Source organism: Trichoplusia ni, chromosome 5, assembly GCF_003590095.1.
Source record: "Trichoplusia ni isolate ovarian cell line Hi5 chromosome 5, tn1, whole genome shotgun sequence".
Lineage (NCBI taxonomy): Eukaryota > Metazoa > Arthropoda > Insecta > Lepidoptera > Noctuidae > Trichoplusia > Trichoplusia ni.
In genome coordinates this window covers 8259226-8286763 of record NC_039482.1, presented here as the reverse complement: position 1 = coordinate 8286763, position 27538 = coordinate 8259226, and the positions used below count along the sequence as shown (strand labels likewise).

Genomic DNA, 27538 nt, shown 5'->3' with positions numbered 1-27538 from the left:
TTTAAGATCAAAGGAAGTAAGAAAAAGTCTCGTGATTAAAGTTTATTTACACAGTCTATTCACGCTAATGGATCGTCGAGATGAATGAATGAAATAGACCAAACGCATTTCTCAGTTAATTATTTTCTAAAACTGTAGAACAAGAATCATGGCTATGAATTTTGAACAAGACAGAATGTTCAATCAATAAAGGCTGAGGAGAAATAAACCAATATTTGTATTCTATGGTGGTTTATTCCAGTACCCAAAACCAAAAACGTGATAACAGTCGCTTTGACGCGGCGACGAGCGGTAGTCGTTTCGCGCGGAAAGTCGTGACGCAGTTCAAATACCTTTTCCGAGTGGCGGAAAAGTTAAAAAAATATTTCTTGACATTGACGTTGACAGGTAACCTAATTTATTAATTTTGTCAAAAAATATTGATTTATTATTTCAATAATTTCAGCGGCATGCTATCTTTATAAGTTAGAATAACAATGTGGAATACTCGAGATTATGTGTTGTAAAAGTTTTCAATATAATAAACAAGTATTATTGTGTGCGGTGTAGAGCAACTGTCGTTATTATTTTTATCGATAAAGGTAATGTTTTTGTTATGTTTACGAGTTAGATTATATTTAAGTTAAATATTTTAGGCATTTACCGAGGTGAATTCATTAATTTAAACCATTTTTCATGTATTATTATTCAAAAAAGTCTAAGTAAAGATTTATTTAATTATTTAAAATCTGTCCATTATTTTCATCTAAGGCCGTTCGCAGTTGATACGTGACATTGCATTCCTTGTTTGGTAATCAGGAAAATAGACGTCGTATATTCCATTCAGCGCAAGTTTAGAAGGTATTTCTATTTCTATATATAACATCACATGATCTGTGTGTCAACTGTTGGTATAGAAAAATGTTCCATTGATCAAAAATAAAAACTTAATTTAGTGTTCTTAGACTAGACTACAGATATTTGCCCAGCCTTATAATATCCTGAAATATTTCTCCGTCTATTACGGTAGTTTCCTCTTAGAATTGTTATGTAGGTTGATGGTAGAAAACTTGCAACTTGGTAAATCCAAATTGTTGCAAGAGCATATAGTTTCATATGTATTTGATGTGAATCATGTTAGACAAGTTTTGAATTAAGTACATTTTATATTAATTAACTCTAAAAGAAAAGATATTTTTTATTCATTAGTTAAGGAACTTTGTTGTTGCCTGTTACAGACTTGTATTTTAATTCATTGCTTAATAGTCAATGGATTTATATTAAATGAAGCTAAAGCTAACACCCACCCTATTTTACTTGTCTTTAGCATAAGAGACTAAGTTTATTAGAATAAAATAGATTAGAAATCTCTTTTACCAAGTAAATATGATTCATGATGTAAGTAAAACAAAAATCTGGGTAAGTAACAAAAATACATACAAAACAATACTGCTGCACCCTGACATGTGACATTGTGTTCCTATTAATTAAGAATATTCTATATGATCAATCTCTACACTATATTTAGTATTAACATACTTTAAACAAGACCTCCAAACACACTTTTCAATATTACAAACAAAATCAAGTATCCAAGTAAAAAATAGCTCCCGGATTTGAAAACATTTATACCCATCATTATATTAGTAATAAATTATGGCCACCTGAAAGTTTATTCTAATAAATATTTTAGCAGAAACGTTTACAAGCCACTTGTGTTAGTATATGCTAATTTACAACCGCTACAGTTTATTCTTTGTGGACTGGTATTAATTAGTTGATAATATTTTTTTTATATTTGTTAAGACTAGTAGTCTCCTTTTATATTGCCAAGTTTTAGTTGCTCATGCAAAGGTGTCAGGGGTTATTCAGAATAATTCAGATCCTAGACCTGGATCATAGACTTTGTTATCGTGAACATATTGAAGGATCCAGGAGGGAAAGAGATTGCTTAAATCTTTCTTGACTTAATCTAATGAAACAGTCAGGGGAAAGTAACTCAAGAGATCACTTTATAGAATGCTTCTGTTTCATGTAGAAATACTTAAAGTAATTTTTAGACCACTTTAAACAGGCCCCTTGTCTAGATATAAACAGTAAAACGTTTGTAAAGTGTTTTCTGTTTTTAAATCGACCAGCTGCAAAATCATCCCCCTCAAAATCGGTTATATTGAAGCCGCAGCTGCAACGCTATTCGCGTATTTCGCTACGACACAAGTATCCTCATGAGTATAAGTAAAGATGACTTTCATTCCACACTTGTAAAATAAAATATAAGGATTTTCCCAAAACGTGGGATATAACAGGTTTTATGCAATATGGCTTATCATTGTTATGTAAGTGCCTATCGATGTTTAACTAATCTAGGGTAAATCGTCAGATAAATCAAAATGGACTGGATTTTCCCCAAATACTTCCCTACTGACTTTTGGCCACTCATGCTGGCCTGGTAATGTTAGAGCTTTGAAGTCGTTCTTATTATTATTTTTCTTAAATTCATGTCTATTCCAGTTCCAATTTTATAAATGTATTTCTTAAGTGACAACGACGGCGTCTCATTGATCGACCTTTCACTTACCACAAATTAACAGCAACTTATCAAGTCTTGGACTTACCGTCCTTTTTTGCCGCAAATGGGACTATGAGCAGCAATAAGTTTCGTAATGTACAACCAAACCTCGTGATCACCAGACTCATTCAACGATCTATTATCATCACAAAGATGACGAGTTTTACGTAACTTATTCAAATTAGGTAAATAAACAAATGACGCGGGTTGTCTTTAGATGTCGTCATGCGGCGACTGAGACTGTGATAGCGGCGTGTGACCGCGTGTTAGATGAATCGTTGAGAGATAAGTGTTTAGTAGGCCTACCACTACCTTCTTCCTTTGAGTAAAATTGTACATAACCATCTTTCTTCCAGAATCGCAAGAGTTTCACGGTACTAAGTTCATTGGACTACCATCTACTACCCTCATTTTTTTTAGCATTTGACTGTTTTTGTTAAATTTTATAATACCGGAAATGGCTTGCAAGAAGTCATACTAGTTACAAACTCGTTTGATACGATTCTATCGCAACGAGGATACTTCGAATTTAGTTCACGAAGTTCCTCCTCAAAAAGTTTCAGGGTTACTTTCAGACGTGGCTGTATCTACCTGTGAATGCCTATAGTCACGTCAACTGCAGCTGTAACGAACGATATCGAAAATATGAAATACTTTAAAAATATAAAGTAAACCAAGTCTCTATCGTTAATATAATTCCAGAAACATGAAGCTGAACTGGCTCCACTATTTCAATACTTTACCAACATCATAAACTCCTCTAATCACTAATTCCTTTCCAGAATGGGCAACACAAGCAAAAAGCTTGCTGCGAAATGCACACTCCTTACGAAAGACGAACAGAAGTACCTAGCGACCACCTTCAGGTCAGCCAGCAAGAACTCGGACAAAATACGAGAGGAGGATCTCATCGTGAGTGGAAAAGTAGACGCAGTGTTACTAGAAGTGTGTTCATTTTGTTATTTTTTTTTCGGTTTAGTTTTTTATTTGGTTGGTGATAAGATTTTGTACGAACGTTGTAGTTTTATTCGCGTTTATGACGCATATAGGACACAAAACAGACAAGCAAATATACATATAAACGAAAAGAACGAAATAGGAGAAAAATATGCGTCACAAACATGCGAGATGACCCTCGCTCAGCTTATGCCGTTGAGTAAAAAGAGGTCAAAGATAGTTCTGTGATCTGCTCCCCTACTACAAGCTCTGAAAGAGGAGTGTAGCCGTTGGTTAATGGGACGCTGCTATGATAATGTATATCGGCATCTCGCTTCCACAATGTCGACAGTCTTTATTTAAAAGCTTATAGTATAGGCACAGATCACAAGACAGACTAAAAAAGTAGACACGGTTAAGCATGCATAGTGAATAAGGGTGTCTGGCTTCTTTAATGGCAACAGTCTTTCTGTAAAAGTCTATAATATTGGCACAGATCACAAGACAGACCAATAAAATTGTCACGGCTTTGAAGATGGACGGTATGAAAACCAAATTGTCATGTCTGTTATAAAAACAGTTGCGACAATCTTTGAGCTACATTGAATAAGAATAATGGATAACCGTACACTTCTCGGTATGGGATAAAATACAAAAGCAAACACACCGAGAAAAAAAATGTATACCACAATTGTATTTTTCTTGAAAATAAATATAATTCTGTCTTATTGAATTCACGAAGTAAGCCATAAATCGCGAGATGAAAGAAAACTATTTGCATTAAACGCAATGACGCGTTGACTCACGATTTACGATTTGATGCAATCTTATCACCAATCAAACATATTACATACAAGGCCCAGTAAGTTATCATACACATTCCATACATGTAATTTGTATTAGATCCTTGTATAACAATGTACTCATACGAACCTCGATACTATTGAGGGTATACGAATGTTTTCGTGTGTTAGTTTGATTTTACATTAATAGATGGAGTTAGTGGACGATCATGTCATCGTGTTTTGTGTTTTGTGAATTAAATATGTATTTACACTATTTACTAACTATCTATTCATCAGTTTTGAGCTTTTTTCCCTTATGCTAAGCTGAAAGTTCAATTTATTTTAACAGGGGAACGAATTATCTAGTATTAAAATTAAGGCCCTATCATTCGTATTTTCGATTAATTGTCCAAGTGGTTACGCAAAAACAAATTGAGGCATACATATATTTATTTGTAATTTAAGAGCTTAGTTCTTTAAAGTGATGAGGAGGAAGGCCGTGTAGTGTACTCCGAAAAAGACGGAGACATCACGCGTTTTCTGCATAAGACGCGTCCTTCGGTCTAGAATCGTAGGGTCTTGAAAATTTAAAATACCTCGTGTCTGAAGGATCTATTATATCCAAATATAACTTTTAGCGCCTGACTTGGTTCAGAGGCAGTTATTTTCCCCTTCGACACACCGAACTTAAGTGTTTCGGTGTTTTCGTTGGTTTCATTGTAGATGAATACAGAAGTTGCAATGAGGTGATTACAATATGTGGCGGGCTAGTCCCAAAAAAAATCACTGACAAGTCTCTATCTGGCAGATAAATTGAAAAACTGGTCATTCTGTGTATGAAAAAATCTGTCAAATGATTTTTCGGGAACTTATGTTATGATGGCTGACTGGTGAAACAGGCCCTTAGATTAAGAAAGGTCATATGAGTACATTGACAAATCATTTCACGTTAATAACTTGTATGTAGTAACTTATTTTTAAGTTCCAGTTTGTCCCATTTTATTTACATCTTGTGTTAATATATTTTTGTTTTTAGTACAAGCTTTAGTTTTTATGTAGGTGGTGGTTTTGAACTATTTTTTTTTAGATTGTTGCATTTGTTACCTGATAGTATTTTTTTGCTGGTGTTGAATTTTAGTTTTTTACGTACCTTGTCTTTTTTTGTGTTTGGTTTTTAAATTATACTCAATTGATTTTTTCCTCGAATCTAAACGGTTGAGTTTAGTTTTTTGACTTGCTTTCCCATAGCGTGATGCATGCTTCTTTTAAAAGCAAAGCTTCAAAGTTTTTAACTGTCACTACGAGTCCACAAGCATTTGTTATAGGTATTTCAACAAATAAATGAAATAAGTTATTTGAACCGGAAAGTTAGCATATTTTCCTATAAGCAATAAAGTTAACTTATGCATAATCTTGCACAGGGTTTAACCCTAAGCTGGATGTGAAATGATTCAACTTTTTTGGAATAAACTGGTACAAATCTTCCGTCTGCAAAAGAAATGAAACCTCTACACTCCTTAAATGAAATATAATGTGAATGGAATGAAATTTTCTCCTAAACCTTTAATCAATTGCATTTTCTCCGCCAAATGTAGGTGTTATTAGCTTTCCCATCGTTGGTATATTGATCTTACAATCTACGTCTTAACAATTTACCCTGGTTTTATATTTTTCTCTGTTTATGCGTGTTTTACAGTTTTGTGTGCATTGATTTTCCCACTTTTTGCCCATTTTGCACAGAATGTTCGGGAATGACGTTCACGTTTGTAAAAATCGTTTCGATCGAAATATTATTCTTTTTCAACATACGCAAAGGATCGGAAAGTATTATGTAGCAAAATAGAAATGTCAGCACGAGGCCATTCGTTTTCAGATAACTGCCCTCTGTTAGCCAAAGACTAGGATAAATGGAAGAGAAGCATTGGCTCTACAGTGGGACACAATATACTCGTCTAAGTATGGGCAAAGTCTTGGTGGTAGGCTCCCTTTTCCCTCAGGATGGCTCCAAGTCCGCCCATTCTGGTTCTTAGGCTATATATTAGAGGTTGTTTTTGTTTCCCAAGAAAGAAATGAACAACAAAAAAAATGGCCTCGTTACCCATATCACAAAGTATAAATTACAAAATTAAATAAACTTTTCTATTAATAAGTGCACGTACAATTAACGCTCACTCAGTTTTATTCTCACAACTAGTTCGATCGGTCAATATTTAAGACGCCATAATCTAATTCGGTTGTGTACCATTAGGCCGTGGAGCACGTTTGGCGACCTGTCAAAACTCTAATTAGTATCAACTATGGTACTGTTTACGCGATCACAAACATTGCTCAATACATTACTCTACTGCAAATATTGGTCCCAACGTTATGCTTTATTCCAAATATTGGTTCCAAAATTACGTTCTTTTTCAAATATTGGTCCCAATATTATTCTCCAAGTCACATTTCTGTTCTAATGTAGGATGTCGACTTGTGTCAGTGACTAGCAAAAATTAAATTAAAAAGTTTTGACGAAGCTAAACCGACCAAAGCGTCTGCGATTTAAACTTGGACGAACTAGTCTAAGTGAACAAGGTTTTGCAACATTTGTCCGTTAAATTACTCCTAGAAAATCAACCGTCTTTTGAGTAAAGGCGTGTTTTTTTAGAATGCGTAAAAGAGCACTTATTAATTTACTGGGTCCGCTTTTTACGCATTGGTTTGTTGTCTAAAAACAACAAACATTCAAACGACCTCAACTAAGCAAAAACGAAGGCTCTTTTTTGCTTAGTTGACGTTGTATTGCCGGTGGGCACTTTCATGACTCCGGTGGTATGGAACCTAATATTAGTGATAAACTTGAACATCTTCAGCATCAGCGGATATTTTTCTGGTCCTAGTAGTTGCTCAAATATGTCATAATAATCGTAGAGTATACAACAAACTGGCTAGGTAGGCTGAAGAGCGAAAATAGGTCTCCTGCTCATGAATTTTCCCTAAACTCTGCAAAAACTGAGAACATATATTTTGTTACATTTTCGTAAACATCGCAAGCTAAGATTTATTTAGCGTTCACTGTTTATGCTAAATATTATCGATATTTTGTACCCTTTCATGCTCACGGTCACGAGTCTTGTGATGTATACAATTTTGTATATAAAAGAAAACCAAAACAGATGCGTGATGTAGAGTAGAAAATGGAAATTTAAGATGGCTTAAACATGGTCTGCAGAATCGCGAGATGAATAATTTTGCGGATTTGACTATTATTTCACTTAATCTAACAGACCAAATTAACCTTGTTGCAACAAGGTTAATTTTATCTGTCGATAGATGTCATTTTTTTAATAGATATTTTTTGCCATTTATGCACACTTAGGACAATGTCTTAACTTTTTCTTCTTCTTACTTTCAAAAGTGGCAGTATACCTCGGGGACTTTGAGATTCAATTGTAGGTTAAACTTCGAACTAAACATACGGGTCGACCTTAAAAGACGGTAGACTTCATAAATCATCACTCCATATCAATAAGGAAGCTGTAACAATTTACACGCAGTTAGGAGCTTGCCAGCCAAGAATAGTGGACCTTTGTAAACAATTGTTCATTAACCGTTGTATATGGGTATGTGTTTAAAAGCTGGGTGCATGTAAGACTACTAGATGAAAATGATAGTTATGAGGAGTTTTTAAATATGTATATTTTGTCTTTGTATTTAATTTAACAACGACTAAGACAGCAAGACACTTGTGGGTTGTTTTTCTGTGCGTCGTTTTTGCATTTGGCTATAAATTTATTGGATTTAGCGAATCAGCTTGACCGCATGATAGGCCAAGTCGTATAGCTTACTTCCCTTATTACCACAGAGGGCTTCATCCACGCGTTGGAGAAGGGTTTGTGTGTGTTCCATGTCTAAATGCCGCATTTACAATTACATTGAACCTAGTGATACAAATGTCTATTTATCTGTACATCCTAATTTAAAGATAGGCCGACTTCAGCTAGTATGACAATCCAGGACAAAATCTAGCTGTAAAGGCTTAAAAATATAACTCCATGTCCATGTCTCCTGAAATTGAACTAACCAACAAACGCCAAATAAATCCAGCATTTATCTTTTCTCCGACTTTTACTTTTTTGTAACGGGAGAATAATATGGCCGTCAGCCATACCTTACGTCGATATTTTTAGTGGGCTCATTTATAAGGCGTGAACACTCGTGGTCTACTCCAGGCGTTTTATAGTCGGCGTGTACGTAACCAGGCATCTCGCAAAATGATTTACACCTCCATAGACCGACGGCTGAGTGTAAACTTTGTTGGAAATAGAATATTTAGTGCGAAATGGTCGTAGGGGATATGGTTTGTTAAACGCTTTGGCAGAGCGCACTTTAGGTGGAGTGTAAGTACTCGGAGTTGTCAAAATATAGAGTCTGGTGTTGACACGATTTAATGGATCTATACTTTTTGTGGTTTCTTTTTTTGGGAAGTAAACTAGGTACTTTATAAAATTATTAAACTCGTTTAAGTACGGATAATTTAAAGCTTTGTAGAGGATGCTATTTTTTTTAAACCTCTGAACTATTTTTTTTTATCCTTGTGCACAAGGACAAAGACAGCCAGGATCAGGAAAAGCAATCGTGGTTCACATAAGCGCTTTTTCTCCAGACCGGCTTTTCTAGCCAAGTGATATTTCTACAATGTTAGCATCCAGAAAACTCACGCATGAAAATGACTTTCTATTTCGAAGAGTCGTAATCTTGACCTGTCATCTTATATACAAGAACTTAAGTGGTATGAAGCTTTAACACCTCCCGAAAATTCAATGGTACTACAGAAATCCTACTCCATATTATTTTGGCCGATTGTTTGTTCGATATTTCCGTCGTGTTTGCAGGCTTTAGTATGACGTCATCGTGCTGTTTGTCTGTACGTTTAATTTATTTGCCTCTGTCTGGGGGCGCGGCCATTGGTTTTGCCAATTTGTGATCCGTATATAGGTTTTATGATGATATTTCGAGGATTGTATAGCCTTAGTTACAGAGGTCGTAAAATATAGATTCTTTGGACTGTTTCAGCTTTCCTAAAATAGTATTAGTACTAGTCTTAAATGTCCCATTGCTGGGCAAAGATCTCTTTACTCTTCTTCCGCTTGTTTCTCTCATGAGCTGCAAACAATATTGTTAATACAGTTTGAATTGCTAATCAATAATCTAAGAATATGACGAGATTCTAAAAAGGCAGGAATGGAAGAGTTTTGAAAACAATCAAAACCATTGGTTTGGTACATCGATGAAGGTAGTTTCATAAAAAGCATACAAGCAATGCGTGTTCTTGCTATTTCAATTCTCGCTGGTATGCTCTGTGACAAGATATGTCTAGCATACCTAAACATAAACACATGATTTTAGACAAACATATGAATCATACACTTCAGATAAGTATAGATGCATACAATATCACACCGCGAAATTCATCCAAAAATAGATAAAAAACCAATTCGCGGTTTATTACGGAGATAAGATCGAGCTAACAGTTTGATAAAAGTAACGCTGTGCGAATCGGCTGATAGTGCAGATATTAGCACTCCTAGACTTGACATCACTTGAATTAAGATGGATTAACGCTTCCCCTCACGTCTTTGTATCTACAGATGATTAGAATTCTAAATATTAATAAAATCTTCGAAATATATATTTTTCTTAAAGAACTTCAAATATTTTGAACAATATAAAATTATCCCAAAAATTTTGGGCTTTTTGGCAGAAGATCAGCCCGATGTTAAGTATCGTGGAATAACTTCTTGAATATAGTTTTTTTCGATGTCAATGGGAATATTTAAAGAAAAACAGAGTCTTTCTTGAAGCGCTTTTTTCTCTCCAATGTCATTTTGAAATCTAGCAAGCATAGACTATTTTAGTCACTGGACACAGCGTTGATATTATTACTAAATTTAATTAAAAATAAGGTTTTAGATTATTCTTAAACCTCATATTTTTTTTTGTAATATCCCCTTTATGCCTTCGTTTGAAATTAAAAATACCATAGTAAATAGGTAGACGATCAGTCAACGAGTCTACAAAGTTCAGTTCAGCAACAAGTACTAAATTTTCTCTAGTTTTAAACTATGTATACCGTCCCACAGTTTTCTACCCAGTAATTACATAAGCGTCCTACGTGAATCACCGTCGGTAGCTATCAGCAATCAACTAATGTATCCCAGACGTCTATTAGTCTGCCCTTTGTAATTCCTGTTCTTTTAGTTAATTGCCGGCTTGATTTGTTGTGCTATCTAGTGATTGGGCTTTTGTGCGGTGTGTCTATTTTTGACATAGTTTTTTAGGTTATGCATTTTTGAAAATATGAAACTTGCCATCATGTTTCGTTGGAGTCGATTATTAAAGATGACTGATGTTTAAAGTAATTACGGAACTCTACGACAGCTTCTTAATATAAATTAATTAAAGCTAGCTTTTGGCTAATTACATTTCTAAGAGATTAATTTACCAATGTATGGAACTTATCAAGTCTAAATCTCGTAGCTTACCCTTAAATTATGTTGCAATCGATTAATCTTGACGCATACGACCTTGGTCCATACAACTCAGTAAATAAGTAATGTTTGAAACATACAGTACTTCAGTATAAGTTTAAAAAGCTTATAATTCTGAAACGTTTCAACGGTGAATAGTGTTCAGTATCTTACTAATCGCCTAAATTACCTGTTATTCGACTAAAAACCATTTGCAAATTAATTCTTCTTGTTAATAAATTTGTCAAGTAGCTGTTTGCACAGAACATAGAAAACTAAGCGGAAGTGATACTCAGGCTAAGCGAGTAAGCCGCTATTGAAAACTTTAACTTTTTTAAATAAAATGATGATGCCATTATTGTAGTTTTCCGAGTCCTAATTTTGTTCGAAAACGAGTCCTTTTTTTAGTACAGACAGTACTAAAACTATCTAACAGTTTTCCTTATTTTATCGGGATTGCAGTAAAAAGCGCCCAGGGCATTTTAAGTCGTTGAGAATCTGTCATAACTTAACGTCTTACCCTAGACTATGTTTAAGGTATTACCGTGTCACCCGGGAGCACGTAGCCCTCCTTCGGCATTCAAAAGGCATTTCCATCAATTCTTTTGTTCTACGGATGTTCGTAACACTAATCGTCTAAACAGGGTATCGGATCGATTCGCGACCGCGGCAATAAATCCGCCTGTCCAGACTGATCGCTACCACCCACCTGTGACGTCACGAATGTGTTTATGTTCAACAATGTGAGCCGGAATCTTGTGGAGCGGGTAGGGCCATGAGGTTAGCGAGAAATGTGTTAAGATGCTTGTAGTTTTATTTATTTATTTATTTATTTATTTATTTATAGGAAAGCTTACAGACAAATAATCAGTAGAATAGGTATTACATAGATAAACAAATTGCTAATTACAAGCTTCCACATATTAATAAGCAAGCACCATTTAACACAAAATAAAGGGGAATGAAAGGGGAAGGGAATAAAGGGGGAACAGACTAAAAGGTCATGTGGTAAATATTACAATAGTTCGACACTGCTATTAACTGCCCACGTTTAAACTGAAAAAAAAAATAAAAATGCTCAGTTTAAGATCAGTTCAACCGATAAAGTAGCTATGGGTCATCTGCCTTCTAATTGAGCTAGCGTTTGTGCAGAAAATATCAATGTCAGAACCTTGCGAAAGATCATTAAAGCTTCTAGCAGCTCGCATGAAAAAGGAGTTGCCTGCATAATTAGTAGATGAAAAAGCTATATCCAATACTGGCCGCTGCCTAAGTCCTATCGGATTGTTGCGGAGCCCTATGTTAGACAATAACTCAGGACAATCAATGGTGCCATTTGCAATATTAGTCAAAACACAAATATCATTAACTTTACGTCTGTATTCAAGTGGCAAGAAGTGATAGCGTCTACATCTGTTTATATAACCATTTGTTGTCTGACGAGCTCTGTAGTCCAGATAACGCAAGAATCTTTTTTGAATTCCTTCAATGCGATTTATGTAAACCAAGTACTGGGGATTCCATACCTGTGATGCGTACTCAAGATGACTGCGTACGTAAGAACAGTACAATATTTTAATTGTTTTTAAGGAACGAAAACAGGCTGAGGTTCTTAATATGAAGCCAAGAGCTTTAGAAGCTTTATTGACGATGTAATCTACATGTTTGTCAAACAGTAACTTACTGTCCTGGATAACTCCTAGGTCCTTAATATAAGTTAATTTATTAATTACTTGATTATTAAGCGAATAATTATAAGAAATGTTTGAATTAAGCCGCGAAAAACAGACATACGTGCATTTGGATACATTTAATTGGAGTTTGTAACGCTTACAATAGTCTGCAAATCTGTTAAGATCTTCTTGTAATTCCTCAGAGTCCGACAAACTACGTACAGCTTTCAAGATTTTCATGTCATCCGCATACAGTAATATGTTGCTATACTTGAAGCAGGATTTTATGTCAGCTACAAATATTACAAACAAAAGAGGACCCAGGAGTGAGCCCTGAGGTACACCAGATGGGATGGTACACCATCCTGATTTGTAACCATGAAGAACTACAGCCTGCGTCCGATTCTCAATATAAGAGCAAAACCAACGATACAAGTCACCATGCATACCAACTGCGTGTAGCCTCTGCAAGAGCATACGATGGTCGATTCTGTCGAAACACTTACTGTAATCAGTATAGATAACGTCTGTTTGCACTCTATGTTGTATATGTTTTAAAATAAAATTAGTCGAAAGAAGCAGATTAGATGTGGTGGATCGCGCGCGAAGAAACCCATGTTGCTCGTCACCAATGCAAACTCGTACAGCCGAGTATAACTGATCGTATACTATTCGTTCTAAGATTTTGGCAAAGAGACATAATTTCGAAATAGGACGATAGTTCGCAACATTCGACTTGTCGCCTTTTTTCAAGACTGGTGTTATATAAGCCGATTTCCACATTTTTGGAACCACGCCCTCATTTAAAGATCGAGTAAACAATATACATATCGGTATAAGTAGACTATTTGCACAATTCACAATAAATATCGGTGGTATGTTGTCAGGTCCACCGGATTTAGTAAGATCTATTTTTTTTAATAATGAAAGAACTGTTTCGGCTGACACTTGTATGGAACTAATAGAATTTACACTGGGGCATGTTTGTTTGGACTCACTAGGCTCCGTGTTAGTGGGGTCAGGCTCAACGAACGTAGAATGAAAGTACTTTGCGAATAAGTTACTGATATCCTCACCGGAATCAGCAACCTCTCCCTGATAGTGTAATATGCTAGGAAACGAAGACTTGTTTTTTCTATTTTTCACAAAAGACCAAAACGACCTTGGGTTATTAGCAATAGAGGATTCTACGTTAAGCATATAGGTATCAAAGCATTCTTGTTCCATCTTGATAGCTCTCTTGCGTAGCAGAGTGAACGCATTATAGTCTGAGAGGTTGCCGTATAGTTTATACTTAGAGTGATATTTGTATTTTTCTTTAAGGACTTTAATCAGAGCTCGATTGTACCAGGCTGGGTGGGACGATGCTTTAAGTGACTTAGTGGGTATATATTGATCTCTTAACGCATACAGCTTCTCATAGAATAATTTTACGGCCCGATCAAGTGACTGAGTAGATAGTAACTCATCCCAGTTCACCTGATCAAGATCCGATCGAATAGCTTCATAATCGCCCTTATAAAACTGGTATTTAGTCATACTTTTTATTTTTAACATGTGCAGTTCAACAAAGTCAGCCTGAATAATCAAAGGTTTATGATGCATGTCAATAGGTAATGCAAGTGGCTCCTGACACTCCTCGACAGATACGTTACCATTTGAAAAAACGAGATCCAGTAGCCTACCGTTTGCATTACGGGTACCGTTATATTGCGACAGACTACAGGTATTTATTGTGTCAATAAAATGCGTAAGCTGTTGGCCAGAAAAATTAATAGGAATAAGATCAGAACCACTATTGTTAATCGACCAATCTATATGATCGCCAAAGTTGAAATCGCCTGCTATTAGAAATGTATCTGTCAAGTGCGTCATCATTAAATCGTTTAGTTTCTTTGTGAAATTGTCCAGCTGTGTGTAATATGAATTACCTGCATTTTCGGCACAAAGATAAAGAGCGCAAATATGAATGCTGTAACTAATTGACGGTTTGGTCCTTTTTAACACTATTGATATCCAAAGGTCCTCAGCAGAGCTGTACCAGTCCGACCTATCTACGACCGTCAAGTCTTTCCTAACCGCTATTAGGACACCGCCTCCCCGTGTTTGAGATGTTCGACAATAATCACGGTCACGTCTCCACACTAAATACCTCCCGTCAAATAGCTCACTGTTATTCACACTGTCCACTAACCACGTCTCAGTAAATATTATTACGTCATAAGAATTTAAACATATGTTCCTGTACAAGCCGAGCGTTTTCGTACGCAATCCACGCACATTCTGATAGTAGATATTTAGATTTACCATTTTTTTCTTTTAACAATAACTAATATCAAACATAAAATAATAACCACAATATGCAACAATGATATACGGCGCACAGTTATTGAAAACTTAACAGAAATATTATAATAACTGCAGTGAATTACACAGCAGCAGGTAGAAAGCAAAATAATGCATGCAAAATAATCCACTCACAGAAATACACGGTGACCCATAATTATCAAGCTTTGAGAATTCATCGCTAATGACTTATGAATAGGAACAAAGCATTGAGTAAACACTACCATCCGACAACAAATGGTCCCAACCGACACCATGTGCCAAAAGAAATTAACCACTAATGTACTAAAGATAAGACTAAGTTTGCAATGGCACACATTAGAGGTGTGAGAATAATTAGTTGCGTGCTCATTGGTTGACACTGCGAAGCGACACTGATATTGAAGGAATACATGGTATGCACACTGAATCCAGTAGTTCTCAAACTTCAAACGCAATACAATAATTAAATAAATATAAATTTTATGGAAATTGATTCGTATTAAGAGGATAACATTTTTTTTTGGTAAAATTAAGATATTTTCGTAAGATCTTTCTCCGTTTTCACAATTATTATATTTGAACTGTCCGTTTTTCGTAAGTGTATCTTCGCATGTTTGATCCAGATGTATTGAAAATTCATTTCACCAGCCGCTTTCTTAGCCTTCGCCAGAAGAGCTTTATTGTGCACAGTCAGGTGGTCATTCACATAAATCCTATGATTTTCTGAGAATCCAATTAGTGAGGCAGTTATAGGATTACTCTTGGATACAAGTCTGGCCGCAGCAATGAAATCCTCCTTGACGTACCGGTTGCAAAAACACACAACAATCGGCTTAGTACGGTCTTTCTCCCGCGTAGGCACTCTGGTAATGAAATTAATCTGCGACTTGGTGACAGGATACTCGATTTTGGAACCAATTTTAGCTAGGATATCGAACAAGTTTTCTCTGGCCGTTTGGGGAACACCTTTGATTTCAACATTGTTCATCCTAGCCCATTGCTCACTAGAATTCATTTCTTGTTCCATTTGGTCCAACCTGATTTTGATTTGGTCAATCTGACTCTGCGACTTCTCAACCTGCACCAAACGAGATTCGACGAGACTTATGCTAGTGTTGAAGGCTTTTATTTCTTTGGTGTTATCGTCGACTGCGGACTTCAGCTCAGCGAATTCCTTCCTCAGTCTAACGACCTCATCCCTCAGCGATTCCAGCGGTTCCAGTTTCTCGGCTAGGGCTTTAATTTCCTTCAGTACTAAGGAATCTGGCTCAATTCTCGGAGAAGAGGGTGCTAGAGTGCTATTCATACCAGACTGCTTACACTTACCACAGCGCCATGAAAGCTTCCTGTCCCCAAGCTTGCGAAAACCAGCCTCAGTGATTCCCGCGCAGTGAAAGTGCAGGTCTTGGCTACAGACTGTGCAGCGAACTCCATCGGTTAATATCTCACCACAAGATCCACAATTGTGAGACTCCATAATGCGAGATAAATATTTTATATTCTTTAATTTAGAAAGCAAAACTTTGAGATTCAGTGGATTTATTAGGTGGGGTAAACGGTGCTGATATGTCAAGGCGACCGTCGGGCACTAAGCGCACGGTAGTAACTGAAAGGTTTAGGTTATAGAAAGATCATTTATTATTAGGGATAGTAAATCGCTAATCGTGTGCAATTTTCTGAATTAGAAAAAAAAACATTTCGCCCTACATTATGAAGTTATGCTCACAATTAAATGAAAGACGTTTTCAAATGGAATTAAAAAAAAACTTTGAAGTAGGTCTCTTAGTTAATTTTGTTCTACCGTCTTTTATAAAATATTTCGTTATCACATATGAAATATATATTATGTTACCGAGGTATCAGCAAATTCTTATCTGTTTCCGTATTTGCTTCTAAAGCCGAAAGCTATTTAGGAGACTAAGAAAAATGCCTTAAGTTCTCGTATTTTCACAGTAACCTGTGCTCTTCATACCGTACATTTCGTGGCCCCAAACCTAAACAATGGTTTGAAGTACACGTCTTTCATAGAATATGTTGAAGATAACCATGCACCCCGTAAACAGGAGGCAGGAGCAAATATCAAGAAGATAATTTATCAAAATATGTCTGACAGTGATTGGGTTATTTTAAGGTCTATTCTCTGTAATTTATTTTCATTCATTATTAAATGATGTAACGGTTTAGGTACTCACGCGTATTTATCGGGGGTGCCCGACTAGTTTCGGACCCAACCGGAGTCCTTAATGATGAGCAGTTCGACTCGCGACCCCGCCGCGTCTGCTCATTTAATAACTATTACTAGTTATCATTGAAATTTAGAAAATGTATGTTAGCAACAATCCGTTTTTCCTTGTAAAATATAATAAATTAAAGTATATTTAGTAGTAAAAGTATATTTCGGCCTATTTTAAAATTGCAAAATATTATGTTCTAAATACATATTTCTTTAACCCCTAAACGCTTACAACAAACTTTCAAACCAGGACGGATACCGTTGCGGAAGAGAGATGCCACTATTAGTATAGTGCTTTGTTTCGTTTTCTCAATACTAAGGACATTTACAATGTGTTTTAGTGTTCATAGTACAGGCGTTTATTACTTTGTTATTAAATTATATCCAAGTTGATAGGCTAATAAAACAAAATAGTTAAAAATGTGAATCTGCGCTTTCGTTTGAGCTGTTTTCTTAGATGTTTAGACTATTTGGTCGTGTGAAACATATCGTTAACCTCGAGAATATTATTAAAGCTACAATTAAGATTTATCCCGGTTTTTAAACGTTGCATCTAGGTTCACGGTTACCATGGCAACCGGACGAAAGCGTCTACTTTCTATATCTGTCATGAACTTAGATTATATACCTAATCTAAGGTCATGAACGTACGGATACGTTATCTCTTCAGGTGATTCAATTGGCTATACCTCACAACCAGCCTCTTGTTGCTTCCATAAATAAGTCTTTAATTGGTGGTAGGCCATCAGGAAGACGGGATAAGAATTTTATTTTTCTAGTATTTGTTATCATTGTGGTCCCAGACCAAATGAAGTTAGCACCGATAGGTACGTGCACTCCGCAAGCTTGTCGAAAAGTCACTTCAAAAATCCATATTTTGGGTCTAGGATTAATTGTTTATAACTACTCTCCTTATTTAGCATAATTCTAGATTTTTTTCGTGACAATGTTGCAGTCGATTTTTTTTTATCCCGCTCACTGTGTCCCGCTGCTGGGCAAAGGCCCAAATCCTTCCACGATTCTCCGTTCTGGGCAAACCTACAGTCTAAATAGTAATAGCTTAATTTGAAACTCGAAAATCGTTACATAGTTTCTTAATTCTGCAACGTAGCAAAAATAACTTCAGTTAATTACAGCGTCGACCGAAATCACAGGGAAAACGGTCTTAACTCATAACCTGTGGAATTTCAGGAATTTCGTGTTTATTATAAACTGGGCAACTGAACGGTTTTCACTTAATTTTTCGGTATAGAGCGCTGTGAAAATAAACTTTTGACGTTGAGAGCGTTTTTATTTATATTCCCGCTCTGCCTGTTTTTGTGGTTAGCGCGGAAATATTTGCCGTCAGATTTTGTACAAGTAATATTTATTGATGTTACTTTTAGTCTTTTTGTGTAAACTTCTGCATATAGTGATTTCTGGCCCATTTTTCGCTATGCTTATTGCAGAGTTTCTTTTGATATTTTTATTTGAAACGTTATCCAATAGTTTCTAACATATTTTTTATATTTAACCTGAAAATCGCAAATTTATTTTACTTTTACAGATAGGTACCTACAGAACAAAATGTTGGACGAGCCAAATGACAAAATACAGTGAAAAGTACAATGACAAATTTTACTAAATATTCAGTCTTTATATAATATTACTAACATACGTCTTTTTATAACACTCAAATGAGTAAGCACAGTACGACCAATAGAAATTTAATAAAGCAAGTCGATAATAGCACGAATATTTGTGTTTGGTCTTTGAGCTAAACCTAGCCGTTTTATTATTGATGCAGGCCATGTTTTATCTATTGCTATGTACTTAAGACTTTTCTCAAACACCTTGATACGATGTAGGAAAAGCTCCACGAATACTTAGTGAGGCAAGAGTTTCTTACAACCGACATCATAAATAAGGAGGTTTTCAATTCTTCCGTATTTCAGAAATTCAGACTGTATGAACCGATTTTATTGATTCTAACGTAAATTGACTGTCAATTGGTTCCATAAAATCAAGTTTTTCTGAGTAGTTTTTATTTGGAGAAGGGTGTACGTTTTTGTAGGTACTTAAAAAAACATTGGAGGATCAGGTCCTAAAAAACAAGAGAAGACACAACAATCTTTCTATTTTTATTTCTAGTCAATAGTCTAAACAACAAACAACTAAAACAATTATCTTCTAAATGTAACGTGTATACATTTGTGTGTGGTTTCAGAGATTCTGGGGTCCCCAAATAGATCCCCGCCTGGCGCAGTACCTGTCGAACTTCCTGTTCGGCTCGGGGGCAGAGAAGGCGCCCTCCTGCGACTTCAACCGATTCGCAGAGTTGTACGTTTATAATGTAAGAGGTAGGTCAGACTAGTTTAGCTCGTAGATACATGTAGTGCTTTAGAATAGTCATTTTATGCGAGAATTTTGATCGGCCCTTTGACCCTGGTCAGAACGTGTTAACCTAGATTGGGCAGATACGTTGATCGCAAATAGGAATGATGACATTTTTGTACTCAAATTGGAAAGGTATTTTTATTTTTGTCCCGCAAACATGAGTGAATGTAATATTCGTTACGTCACTTTGATAGTTCACACTCCTAAACAATACAATATCTGCAATATTTTTATTGTTCGGCAAACTAATATTGAAAAATTGTAATTTAATTTTGAAAAGGTAACAAATATACAAATAAAAGCTTTCGCTTTATTAAAATTAGTGTAATGTGCCTTTTTAATCACAGGACATACTAACAATCATCATCATCATCATCATCTCAGCCTATCGCCGTCCACTGCTAAACGTAGGCCTCCCCCAAAGAGCGCCAACCATCCCGGTCCTGGGCAGCCCCAGGACCGGGAGGTTGTATACTAACAATACACTCCTTAAAATATAGACTTTGCAATGCATGCGAAAATTTTAGTCAGTGAATACCCAAAAACAATTAAATTATTTTTTATAATATATTTGTTTATACAGTGGTCAATGATAGAACAGACTAAAGGCAAACAGAGGCCTTTGTTTTTCTAAAACAAGCGACTTCCGCAGTAGCGAAATTTAATTCTTTTGTCGCGGTGTCACCAACATAAACGGGACATCCAGACTCGACACAAGCATTTGTGAATTACTCAAATGCTTGTGTTATGCGGAGATCGAACCCGACGCAATGTGATCGTATCATTAGAAGTGGGGCACAGAATAGGTTACGTGAAAAATAATGTTTTTTTTTGAACTTTTTAATGTAACTTTTAGTTTATAAACCTCATAGTGCTTAATAGTTGTAGTTGTAGCGTTTGCTATAGGCCAAATAATCCTTTAGGCCTTCCTACAAAAGCTCTGTAGCTCTGATTTTATTGCGTAATATAACGGTCACAATATATGTGCAATGAAAAATGAACTCGAAAAACATCGTGGTTTCTTAGGTTTACGCGAATGTTAGACATTGAAATGAAACTACTTTTACGGATTTTATCGCGGTTTAATTTTTGATTTTAGTTCCCGATGTTTCGACACCTTTGCAGGTATCATGGTCACGGGCAGAACCGTAAAGTAGTTTCATTTCAAATCGAAAAACTTCTTCATTAATCTCCGATAATAATTTTAGTCTTAATATTTAGGGTCTTTTACACGAACCTCTTTATTTTTATAGCTAATACCGTGAAGATGACAATTATTAAATGATGCAACGGTTTTCTCACTCGTATTTTTCGGGATGGTTGTAATTTAAAGTCTGTTTTTTCGATTAGGTACAACAGACGAGAGGATGATGGTGACATATAACAGTCTCGGCAAGGACTACAACGACTCCGTGGAGCTCCCTTACCAGTTACTAAGAGAGGTGAGAAACTTATCTACCCAAACATTCATCAAAACATCCTTCGTACTGTAAGGTATTTAATTTAATCTTTATGCCGCTTGGGGGGACACAAACAAGAAAGCTATGTACCAAAAGAAGTCTCAGTCATTTGGTGTCAGGATGACGTCACTTGGCCCTCAATGCGATAAGGTTCCAGGATTCTATATTATAAGTTTTAGTACAAAATATAAAATTTATTAGTCGGAACTTAGAAAAGGGTCGGCTTGAAAAGATCCCATTTTCTTCGCGTGTCATTGCCTAAGATTGTCTCGATAGGATCAGATGTTCGTATACAGTGGAAGGCCAATCCAGGAGGAACACTGCATTTGTTTACGTATCACAAAATCGTTTCATTGTCTGTACTTGAAAAGTGTGATAAAGCCTGAGTTTTTCGTGGTTCAGTTAGGAAATGTCCACTCAACGTTAGCTAAAACTGAAATTATCATATAAAAGTGATACCTATTACCCTTTTTGCAACAAAATCTATTTAAAAACTTCAAATACTTAACTAGTAACCTATCTGTTCTCAGTACTGCGAAAGCATAGCTTCGACATTCATCAAAGTACTGAAGTCGTCTTCGTCGAAGCGTGCTCAAGTGTGGATTACGAAGGGTTTCCGCGGGCGCGCGTCGCATGTGCAGGCGCTCGGCGAGGCGGTCGCTGCTAGTGTTAACGGTGACGCCGATGTGGCTATCAACCAGTGCACTGCCACACAACTGTCTAAATGGTAAGTGATGAAAGTATGAAGTGTTGTTGAAGGGATAGCCGAGTGGTGTTGTTCATCACGCTAAGTCTACTGTGCGCGATATGCCGCAAGTTCGATCCCCTTGTAAGACAATCCTTTGTGTGAATAATGAATGTTTGTTCTGAGTTTGGTTGTTTATGAGCATATGACTTGGTTTTTTATGAAAATCCACGTGGTTAGCAATATTTTTAGAGGCTGAAATTTCGTAAAAACGAATCAAATGAGTTAAGCTCCGTATCGGTCGAAACTAAAAAGTAAAAGACATCAGGTTGATTTAATTAGCAAAATGGTTTTATTTGATTGTGGTTTTAAATGTGTAATTAGACAAGTTTTATTAAAAGAAAATGATTGTAGACCTATTTTTAAACCCCCCCCCCACATCCACTAACTCCACGTGGTACATTCCAGGCTCCAGTTCAACACGCTCCTGCTGCAGATGACGGAGGTGGTGTTCGTGAACCTGTACGGTATCGAGAGCAAGCCGGACGAGGGCCCGGCGCCCGTCGCCATGCCGTCGCTGCTGCCGATGCCTGACGGTATGATCATAAATAGTACAAGTATAAAGATAAAAAAAATATAGTCTTGGCTTTTTTTCCTTATAACTGCTGGTTAAAAGTCTATAATAACCTATCCCGCGCTGTTTCTAAATGAACCGAAGACCGCTGGAGTCGTCATTTCCCATTTGACATTTATATTAAATTTTATATTTTTGATATTTATATTATATTTATAATCTAATAGATCGCAGTCTCAAAGTCCAGACTTTAATATTACAATCCAGAACATAGAATCGTTTAAGAGCTTGGGGGAGGTCTTTGTCCAGTGGGACACAGCAGAAAAGTCGGGCTAGATGAAATAATATACAATTATTTCTCTTGTGTCAGGTCTGGACGCGATGCCGGACTACCCGGCCTTCATCGACCTGTCGCACATCGTGTGGCTCAACTCTCACCTGCCGCAGCAGCACCAGCACAAGTGGCGCTTCCTCTTCTCCTCGCACATCCACGGCGAGTCCTTCTCCACTATGGTCGGTCAGTACTGGTAGATCTGTCAATATTTTATAGATGACGTAAGGTTGCATGGATAAACGTGACGCGGGTTTGATCCCCGCGTAGGACAGGCATTTTTGTAATCTACAAATGCTTGTTCTGAGTCTGGGTGACAAGGATTAAATTCCTCAATGTGAGAGTCGTTGTTTTTTAAGATAAAAAAAGGATTTACGGGATTTACGTGGTTCATGTGTGACCTTTTCTCAAACTCAAAATTAGAAACCATTTATGTAAGTGAGTATACACAATGGTCAGTACCTAAATTTGACCACCCTTTTCCGCTTTCTGATTGCGCGTAGCCGGAGCAACAGACTAGCAAGCTGTGTTGGAATCGACTTTTAGTCACATCGCGCGTATACTTAATAACGTATTCTTAATGGAATCGTATTAGAACTCCGGAAAAATCCAACCGGAACGACAAACGGACAAAAAAGTGAGTGTATAAAAACGTGAGAAAAATGAATTGCTTTTCATTAGTCTCGGTAAAACTCGACAACGGCTGAACCGATTGGATTAATTTTTGTCCTGAAATATTCGTGGAAGTCCAGGTTTAAACGGTGATAAAGTATGGGAATATTGCAAACATTGACTGTCAGGTGGTACGTAGTTCGCCAAGACAGCTAGTTTGACATAAAAACTTTTTTAATCTTGATTGATTTTTGATTCCATTCCAATTCGTTACCTCCAGGCCGTATCCTAGACCAGGGCGCCTCCCTGATCATCATCGAGGACAACTCGGGCTACATCTTCGGGGGCTACGCGCCCGCCTCGTGGTCCCTGGGCCCCAACTTCACGGGCACCGACGACTCGTTCCTGTTCACAGTTGCCCCCAAGATGCGTGTCTACCCAGCGACGACCTACAACAATCATTATCAGTATATCAATCACCACGCTAAGACGTTGCCGAATGGACTGGTGAGTAGACAAAAAAAAACATTCAAATACTAGCGAAATCGGGATAAATTTATCCTAGGTGCTTATCCTGGTTATAAACTAATTGTGTTCCAAATTTCGTTTAAGTCTGTTTAGTGGTTTTTGCGTGAAAGACGAACAAATATCCGTTTGTTCATCATTATGCTTGTTAAGATTTTGTATTAATTTGTGTGATCCTTAATTATTACAATCAAAACTTCATACAATTTTTTTCGTTCTTAACGTGCACATCACACTATCTAAGGTATGCAGTTGGATTGCCATAAATATAAAAATACAAGATAAATAAGAACATGACAATATACTCGCTACGTGAACAGCCTAAGAAAGTATTTGGGGGAAACCTTTGCCCAGCAGTGGGACACCGTAGGCTACATAAAAAATACTCCCTTTATATTTTTTCAAATATTTTTCTACTACTGACATTCCAAACCGCAGCTAATGGGCGGTCAGTTCAACTTCGGCGGTATATTCGTGAACGCGGACCCGTTCGGCGAGGGCACGTGCGCGGAGTCCTGTACCACGTACAAGGGCTACAAGAGGCTCAGCAAGGAGCCCACATACAGGATCCGGAGCCTCGAGGTCTGGGGCGTCGGGGACAAGCCACTTATACACAAGGATTCGGTAAGTTACCTTTTGGTGTGTCAGTGACGCGTGGTACAAGACTAGTCTATGACGCGAGCTGCAACGCTGGTCAATGACGCGAGCTAAAACACTGTCACTGACGCGAGCTGCAACACTTGTCAATGACGCGACCTACAACATTGGTCAATCACGCGAGCTGTAAGCTGCAAGCTGTAGTCTAAATACGAGTCATACGAGTGATACGAAATAACAAGTAATCAATGTGGCTAGGTGCGATTGCCATCTGCGTATTTTTAGCCATCTTTAATCAATAATCCTTAAAAATATTCCTCATCCAGTCATGAGTCTAATAATAACCGTCAACAATTATTTTAACATCCCTGCAGTAATTATAACATAATCTCAGCAAATAACGAACTGACAAGAAACTTGTCGCAATAAAGGAAGACTGACGTCATACCTACGTAAAATCAGCATTAACAAGAAAAAAATAAACATTTCATAAACCCCCTACCTACATATAAAATCATCTTTAGCAGAATTGCAAAGACTCGCATGTGTTTGCAGAAATTCGTTTATTCTTCCCCACTTTCAGCCCCCTCCGATAACTTTTGAACGCCTTAACGCACATAATTCACCTTAAATACAAAACAATCCATCAATCCGTTTGGTAGCCATGATGCCACAGACAGACAGACACGTCAAAATTATAACACCCCTCTTTTTGCGTCGTGGCTTAAAAACCATGTTGCTTAAAGAATGTTCTATCAATTTCCGTCATCACAATGCCGGTATATTCTGTTAGCAATTTGCACATCCACAAAGTGTGATTTACACTTCCTTTCTTGCCATCTACCCTACCTAATCCTTCCTTCTCCTACCTCATAGATGACGTCAGTCACTAGTAGAAGCAGCAGCGTACTGGACACGCACAAGGAAGAGAGGCAGTTCCTAGAGATATTAGGGAGGAAGACAGACCAGAGCATGGGATTCAGACCCGAACCGCCGGATTAATGAGTTTCGGGTACGCCAAATGTAGCAATGACGGTCGGATTCGGTTCTGTGTGTGAGAATTGTCGCGTCCAGATGTCAAATATACTGATTGTCAGATGTTGTGAACATTTGGTTATAGAAGTTCATCCAGATGTCAAGTACACTGATTGTCAGAGATTGTGAACATTTGGACAAAGAAGTTCATCCAGATGTTAAATACGCTGATTGTCAGATGTTGTGAACATTTGGATAAAGAAGTTTATTGATAAACGTCGGAGATGTATGTTGTTTTGAAATGGTTATGAGTACATGTAATATCTGTAGAGTAATTTATTTGTATGTAAGATTATGTAGGTAGGTAGGTATGTAAGTTGTACCAGTTAGTAGACGAGAGAGTTAGTTGGCTATGAAAATCTCCATTTAGTTCACTAGTTCTTGGATACATTTATCTACCTAAGATTATAAAGTAACAGGTATTTTAAATAGTTATTGTAGAAAATGTAGTACAGACGTAATTAGGGTATATTAAATTTTCATTCACCCTAACCTATTCCTGAACTATCCTTCATTTAGTTATAAATCCAACATATCATTATATGTCCTGCATTTTATTATACAACCTACATTCTGCTATACGTTGTTTCCAGGACGAGCGTGATCTGAGCGTCCTGGACACGAACCCCGAAGCCAAAGCCATCCTGGACATGGCCGGGCGCACGCGACACAGCGAGGGCATCCGCGAACCGCCGCCGTTATAATGCTAGCACCCTGTATATAAATACTTTAATTTATTACATTACGTACAGGGTGTGATCGAAATGCGTGGATTTTAGGTAAGTTATTTACGGTTGGTCTGGTTTTGAATGTTTTTTCTGCTCTGAGAAACAACTAGAATAACTTAAAATGTAAAAATCTTTATGATTATGTTTACCGCTATGGTAAAATGATTTTTGGGAATGTACTATGACTTAATAAATGAAATTGTTCATTCTCATATGCAGAAACTGTATTTAGAATCACTATGCATTTCCTTCACACCCTGTATGTAGTCTACTTTAACCTATATTTACAAATTATGTATTCGTAAACACTACGAACAAAAACAACCTGTATTTATTAAGTAATGAATACACTCTGTATATCTAATACTAGCTTTTATTATACTTTTACTGTATTTTACAAATTTATTGTATTATTATACTAAATAACAAAATATCCTGTATGTTTCACAGGTACTGTACAAAATAAACCTTAAGTCTATGACGGACGGTTGATAATCGAATGATTACATTCCTTCTTACTTTATTTTCATTCTCCTAACCCAGGCAAAGTTGTTAAGGTTGGGTTATGTTGGCTAAAACTCCAAGATCCCGTCGTTAAGTTTGCTGGAGTCAACTGATCTCTGTTTTTGTTTTTGATTCGGTTTTTTTTGCAAAGGACTCCCGCAGTAAGGATTTCAATTCTTGTGTCGCGGGGGTTTTCAAAAACACAAATCACGTGCGCACAGACACCCAGAGTCAGGAAGCATTCGTGGATCACTTAAAGCCTGTGGGATTGGCGTGGTGACCTCAACCACTCTGCTATCCGTGCAGTCTAAATAATAATAAAAAAATTGTACTAAGGAACCTACTGTTATTAGCGTTGTTAACTGTTGATCGAGAGTTCCAACTTGTGCCACTTTTTGTTAAGCGCTAGTGTCGTGTCTTGGAGTACAAATAAGGTCTATATTCGCTTGAAACAGAAAACGAATTCTCCATTATCTTCCCAGTTGAGATGAAATTCCACTTGTGTTTGTATGATTCTCGACATTGATCTTAGCTGGTCTGTTTCCTATCTTGTCTGTTAGTCCTACCATAATTTAACAATATACCGTCTGAAATTTCCTTCTTTAGATCTACTTTCTATCTCACCGGTTTAGCTAAATACCAAATTTTACATCTTACCTCTAAATCCAACTCTATGCTCGTATGATTTTGATGTCATATAGAAATACGTGTCTTAAGTTTCATTAATATATTGGACAAAAATATTCCTGTTCAAAAAATTGCGTCCAAAGAGTGCAATTGTACAGTATCTGCCGCACAATTTTATACTTTATAACGTATGTTTAAGGACTATATTGTCTTATGATCTTCATGTATCGATGTTTACAATTGGCTTCTGTCTGTGTCTTCGTTTGCTTGCTTTATTGTGGTGTTACGACTCGTTTTTAGGATAAGTCCGATAATGACAGTTTTAAATTTCTAATTTTTAAAAACAATATCAACTCACAAACCTCATCCTAATGGAAAAAGGCCTCTTTCTCCGTAGAGAGGCATTAGACATTAATCGCTGCTCTTAATTAATATTCAGCGGAAGGTGTCAGACTATTACTGACTAAAACCC

General features: G+C 36.8%; 1 protein-coding gene across 3 annotated transcripts; it reads left to right on the top strand.

The window, feature by feature from the left end:
* Window positions 1–259: 259 nt before the first annotated feature.
* LOC113494344 (TLD domain-containing protein 1-like) lies at window positions 260–26435 on the top strand. Of its 3 annotated transcripts, none has more exons than XM_026872648.1 (10): window positions 260–387; window positions 3331–3493; window positions 19219–19351; window positions 20739–20830; window positions 21379–21575; window positions 22002–22129; window positions 22478–22624; window positions 23331–23557; window positions 24014–24199; window positions 25801–26435. In XM_026872648.1, exons 2-10 carry the CDS (start codon window positions 3332–3334, stop codon window positions 25909–25911), a joined length of 1383 nt encoding a protein of 460 aa, XP_026728449.1. In that variant the 5' UTR covers window positions 260–387; window position 3331; the 3' UTR covers window positions 25912–26435. The 3 variants fall into 3 exon arrangements, with proteins under 3 accessions (XP_026728449.1, XP_026728450.1, XP_026728448.1); XM_026872649.1 differs by lacking the exon at window positions 260–387 and adding an exon at window positions 398–581 and having other exon boundaries at window positions 3331–3460; XM_026872647.1 differs by lacking the exon at window positions 260–387 and adding an exon at window positions 398–581.
* The last annotated feature ends 1103 nt before the right edge of the window (window positions 26436–27538 follow it).